The sequence below is a fragment of the Bison bison genome, unplaced genomic scaffold (assembly GCF_000754665.1).
Source record: "Bison bison bison isolate TAMUID 2011002044 unplaced genomic scaffold, Bison_UMD1.0 scf7180017864384, whole genome shotgun sequence".
NCBI lineage: Eukaryota > Metazoa > Chordata > Mammalia > Artiodactyla > Bovidae > Bison > Bison bison.
The window spans coordinates 5,995,820-6,000,742 of record NW_011494956.1 but is presented as its reverse complement, the minus strand read 5'-3'; the positions used below and the strand labels follow the sequence as shown (position 1 = coordinate 6,000,742).

Below are 4,923 nucleotides of genomic sequence, written 5' to 3'. Positions count from 1 at the left end.
TGTCTGACGCTTGGGACTCCATGTACTGTAGCCTGCCAGGCTCCTCCATCCATGGGATTTTCCAGACAAGAATACTGGAGTGGGTTGCCATTTCCTTCTACATAGTTTCTCTTATACTATAACAAAATAATAAAATATAAGAATAATCCTAACATAAAGCTCATTAAAAATAAATTTTACATCATCAAAGTTCAGTAGTTTAAGTCCAGCATCCTTCTTTTTCATGTCCCTCTCACTAAAATTCTATACATAGCTAACACATCTTTCAAGATGTATAAAATTCCTACTTTACTACATTCATTCCTGAACTTCAGTGTTATGTGTTTTCTTTCAATTTAAGTGATTCTAATCCAATTTTAAGTATGTGTTTGGACATTTTGATTGAAAACTTTGCACAAAGGATTCTCATTTTTATCGTTAACTTTTTTCATTATATTTCCCTAGAGTCATTAAATATATCATTAATGTTTTCTAAATAATATACTCCACTTTCATGTCATGAAGTCATCAAGATTTTGACTCAATTTAATTATTTTTCCATTCTAGTAAAAGTCATGACTCGATGTTTATAGATACACTCATAAAAATTTAGCATTTACAAGCTAGTATTGTTTGGCAGACTTTTGACAGCTGTTTTTCATTTGTTGATTCCATTATTTTCTCACAAATATTCAGTTGAAAATAAAATTGAAACAAAAATTATTAATAACGAGGTTTCACCAAAATTATCTCAATTATTCTACTTATTCAAGTTACATCTATAAATGTCATCTCCAAATGTAGCTGTTTCCATACCCTTAAATATGACATCATGTGAATGAAATCATGGAGTCCAAATGCAACTTCTCTACCCTATTATTATCTATAAGGCTTATTTTTTTAATAGTAAAATTTATGAATTCAGAGCATTGTAGGATTTTAGTTTTCATGTGTTATTTATACTCTAAACAAATACCTACCATTTGCAACATACACCTGCTACATTTACATGTCATTCTACATACAATTGTTTCTCAAACTTATAATTGGAAATTATCCAACTTTTCCTTTGTGTTTTAATTTAATAATACATATCAATATACATGACCAAAGTGGAATAAATCATGGAAAAAAAAGAGACTGCAAATAGGAAATTAAGGAAGGAAAAAAGGGAGGAAGAAACAAAGGAAGGATGTACTAACTTCATATCCGATCATATGGAACTTACATTATATTTCAAAAACTATATTTGTAAGAAGGATAAAATGTAACTTTGGGTGAAATTTTAGTACAAACTATTAAATAAAAATTGGAAAATCTAGGGTAGGATGAGTTAGAGTAAACAGGTGTTTTGAACTGTACTTTTAATAATCATCTCATGTCACATTATTTTGAAGTTTAACAAACATATTTTCAAGGGTTTATAATCATGCTGGAATTAGAATAAGTAATCAGTTCAGTTCAGTCACTCAGTCGTGTCCGATTCTTTGTGATCCCATGAACTGCAGCTCGCCAGGCCTCCATATCTGTCATCAACTCCCGGAGTTCACCTAAACCTATGTCCATCGAGTCGGTGATGCCATCCAACCATCTTATACTCTGTCATTCCCTTCTCCTCCTGCCCTCAATCTTTCCCAATCAGGGTCTTTTCAAATGAGTCAGCTCTTCACATCAGATGGCCAAAGTATTGGAGTTTCAGCTTCAACATCAGTCCTTCCAATGAACACCCAGGACTGATCTCCATTAGGATGGACTGGTTGGATCTCCTTGCAGTCCAAGGGACTCTCAAGAGTCTTCTCCAACACCACAGTTTAAAAGCATCAATTTGATTATTCAGTTTTCTCTGTCAGTTTATTTTGTCTGTCATTCTTCTATCATGCCTGAGCCGGCTAAATCTGCTCCTGCTCCGAAGAAGGGCTCTAAGAAGGCGGTGACCAAGGCACAGAAGAAGGACGGGAAGAAGCGCAAGCGCAGCCGCAAGGAGAGCTACTCCGTGTACGTGTACAAGGTGCTGAAGCAGGTCCACCCGGACACTGGCATCTCGTCCAAAGCCATGGGCATCATGAACTCCTTCGTCAACGATATTTTTGAGCGTATCGCAGGCGAGGCATCGCGCCTGGCGCATTACAACAAGCGCTCAACCATCACATCCAGGGAGATCCAGACCGCCGTGCACCTTCTGTTGCCTGGGGAGCTGGCCAAGCATGCCGTGTCTGAGGGCACCAAGGCTGTCACCAAATACACCAGTTCCAAGTAAATGTTTTTAGGAGCTGTCAAACCCAAAGGCTCTTTTCAGAGCCAAGAAAAAAATAAATAAATAAATAAAAGTATCAATTTTTCAGTTCTCAGCTTTCTTTATAGTCCAACTCTCACATGCATACATGACCACTGGAAAAACCAAAGCCTTGACTAGACGGGCCTTTTTTGGCAAAGTAATGTCTCTGCTTTTTAATATGCTAAGTCTGTCGTAACTTTCCTTCCAAGGAATAAGCATCTTTAATTTCATGGCTGCATCACCATCTGCAGTGATTTTGGAGCCCAGAAAAATAAAGTCAGCCACGGTTTCAACTGTTTCCCCATCTATTTCCCATGAAACGATGGGACCGGATGCCATGATCTTCGTTTTCTCAATGTTGAGCTTTAAGCCTACTTTTTCACTCTCTTCTTTCACTTTCATCAAGAGGCTCTTTAGTTCTTCTTCACTTTCTGCCATAAGGGTGGTGTCATCTGCATATCTGAGGTTATTGATATTTTTCTTGGCAATCTTGATTCCAGCTTGTACTTCCTACAGCCCAGCATTTCTCATGATGTACTCTGAATATAAGTTAAATAAGCAGAGTGACAATATACAGCCTTGACATACTCTTTTTCCTATTTGGAACCAATCTGTTTTACCATGTCCAGTTCTAACTGTTACTTCCTGACGTGAATACAGGTTGCTCAAGAGGCAGGCCAGGTGGTCTGGTATTCCTATCTTTTTCAGAATTTTCCTCAGTTTATTGTAATCCACACAGTCAAAGGCTTTGGCATAGTCAATAAAGCAGAAATAGATGTTTTTCTGGAACTCTCTTGCTTTTTCCATGATCCAGTGGATGTTGGCAATTTGATCTCTGGTTCCTCTGCCTTTTCTAAAACCAGCTTGAAAATCTGGAAGTTCACTGTTCACATATTGCTAAAGCCTGGCTTGGAGAATTTTGAGCATTACTTTACTCTCATGTGAGATGACTGCAATTGTGTGATAGTTTGAACATTCTTTGGCATTGCCTTTCTTTGGGATTGGAATGAAAACTGACCTTTTCCAGTCCTGTGGCCACTGCTGAGTTTTCCAAATTTGCTGGCATACTGAGTGCAGCACTTTCACAGCATCATCTTTCAGGATTTGAAATAGCTCAACTGGAATTCCATCACCTCCACTAGCTTTGTTTCCTAGTGATGCTTTCTAAGGCCCACTTGTCTTCACATTCAAGGATGTCTGGGTCTAGGTTAGTGATCACACCATTGTGATTATCTGGATCATGAAGATCTTTTTTGTATAGTTCTTCTGTGTGTTCTTGCCACCTCTTCTTAATATCTTCTGCTTCTGTTAGGTCCCTACCATTTCAGTCCTTTATCGAGCCCATCTTTGCATGAAATGTCCCCTTGGTATCTCTAATTTTCTTGAAGAGATCTCTAGTCTTTCCCATTCTGTTGTTTTCCTCTATTTCTTTGCATTGATGGCTGAGAAAGGCTTTCTTATCTCTTCTTGCTGTTCTTTGGAACTCTGCATTCAAATGCCTTATCTTTCCTTTTCTCCTTTACTTTTCGCTTCTCTTCTTTTCACAGCTATTTGTAAGGCCTCCTCAGACAGCCATTTTTCTTTTTTGCATTTCTTTTTCTTGGGGATGGTCTTGATTCCTATCTCCTGTACAATGTCACAGTCCTCCATCCATAGTTCATCATACACTCTATCTATCAGATCTAGTTCCTTAAATCTATTTCTCACTTCCACTGTATAATAATAAGGGATTTGATTTAGGTCATACCTGAATGGTGTAGTGGTTTTCTCCACTTTCTTCAGTTTCAGTCTGAATTTGGCAATAAGGAGTTCATGATCTGAGCCACAGTCAGCTCCCGGTCTTGTTTTTGCTGACTGTATAGAGCTTCTCCATCTTTGGCTGCAAAGAATATAATCGATCTGGTTTTGGTGTCAACCATCTGGTGATATTCATGTGTAGAGTCTTCTCTTGTGTTGTTGGAAGAGGGTGTTTGCTATGACCAGTGGTAAATATTAATTATTTTCACTGCTACTATAACTATTATTAATATTATAAGTTATTTTCATAGGAATGAAGGAAGATTCATGAGGGAAATGGATAAGAAGTACAAGCAAAAGGATAACAGGATTAAGAGTTTGGTTTAGGTCTTGATTAAGTTTGAACAACAAGGGGATATAGGTTGGAAAGTGATAAGGTTAAACAGATTTTCTTAAAAGCCCCTTAGAACACTTTAAAAGAATTGTTTTCTTTTTTAATCTTTCATGTTAATAAATATTCGGGAAAATAGGAGCCCATAAATTGTAAAAGAAAGATAATAAAAGTTTATAATTTTACCATTTTAATCACTGTAAGTGTTTTGATTTAGTTTCTCCACAAGAAGATTTTCTCCATGCAATTGTTTAAAAATATCTTGCATTGTAGCTGATATTCAATGCACTCATATATGTGTGCCTTGCTTCTTTGCTTCTTTTTTAACACAATGCAAGCATTTTTCCCTTGTAGCTGCAAGCTATATACAGCAATCATTTAATGTATTCAAATCAGCATAATTATCTCTCTCCTCACTCCAGCCATACCAATGTACTTGCATTTTCTGAAGATTTCAAGCTATAACTGACATATCTGTAACTTTTCTTACACTATCCTGTTAATCAAACTATTTCCCACTTCTTTCTTTGCACCCAACTCA

At 36.9% G+C, this 4,923-nt stretch overlaps 1 protein-coding gene across 1 annotated transcript; it reads left to right on the top strand.

Annotated features, from left to right (window-relative positions):
- Positions 1–1,816: 1,816 nt before the first annotated feature.
- LOC105001762 (histone H2B type 1-like) lies at positions 1,817–2,274 on the top strand. The gene has a single exon (XM_010858136.1). The coding sequence runs from the start codon at positions 1,856–1,858 to the stop codon at positions 2,234–2,236; it is 381 nt and encodes a 126-aa protein (XP_010856438.1). The 5' UTR covers positions 1,817–1,855; the 3' UTR covers positions 2,237–2,274.
- The last annotated feature ends 2,649 nt before the right edge of the window (positions 2,275–4,923 follow it).

Excerpts from the sequence above, each read along its gene's own strand:
- LOC105001762 (XM_010858136.1), top strand. The coding sequence starts at position 1,856 with ATGCCTGAGCCGGCTAAATCTGCTCCTGCTCCGAAGAAGGGCTCTAAG.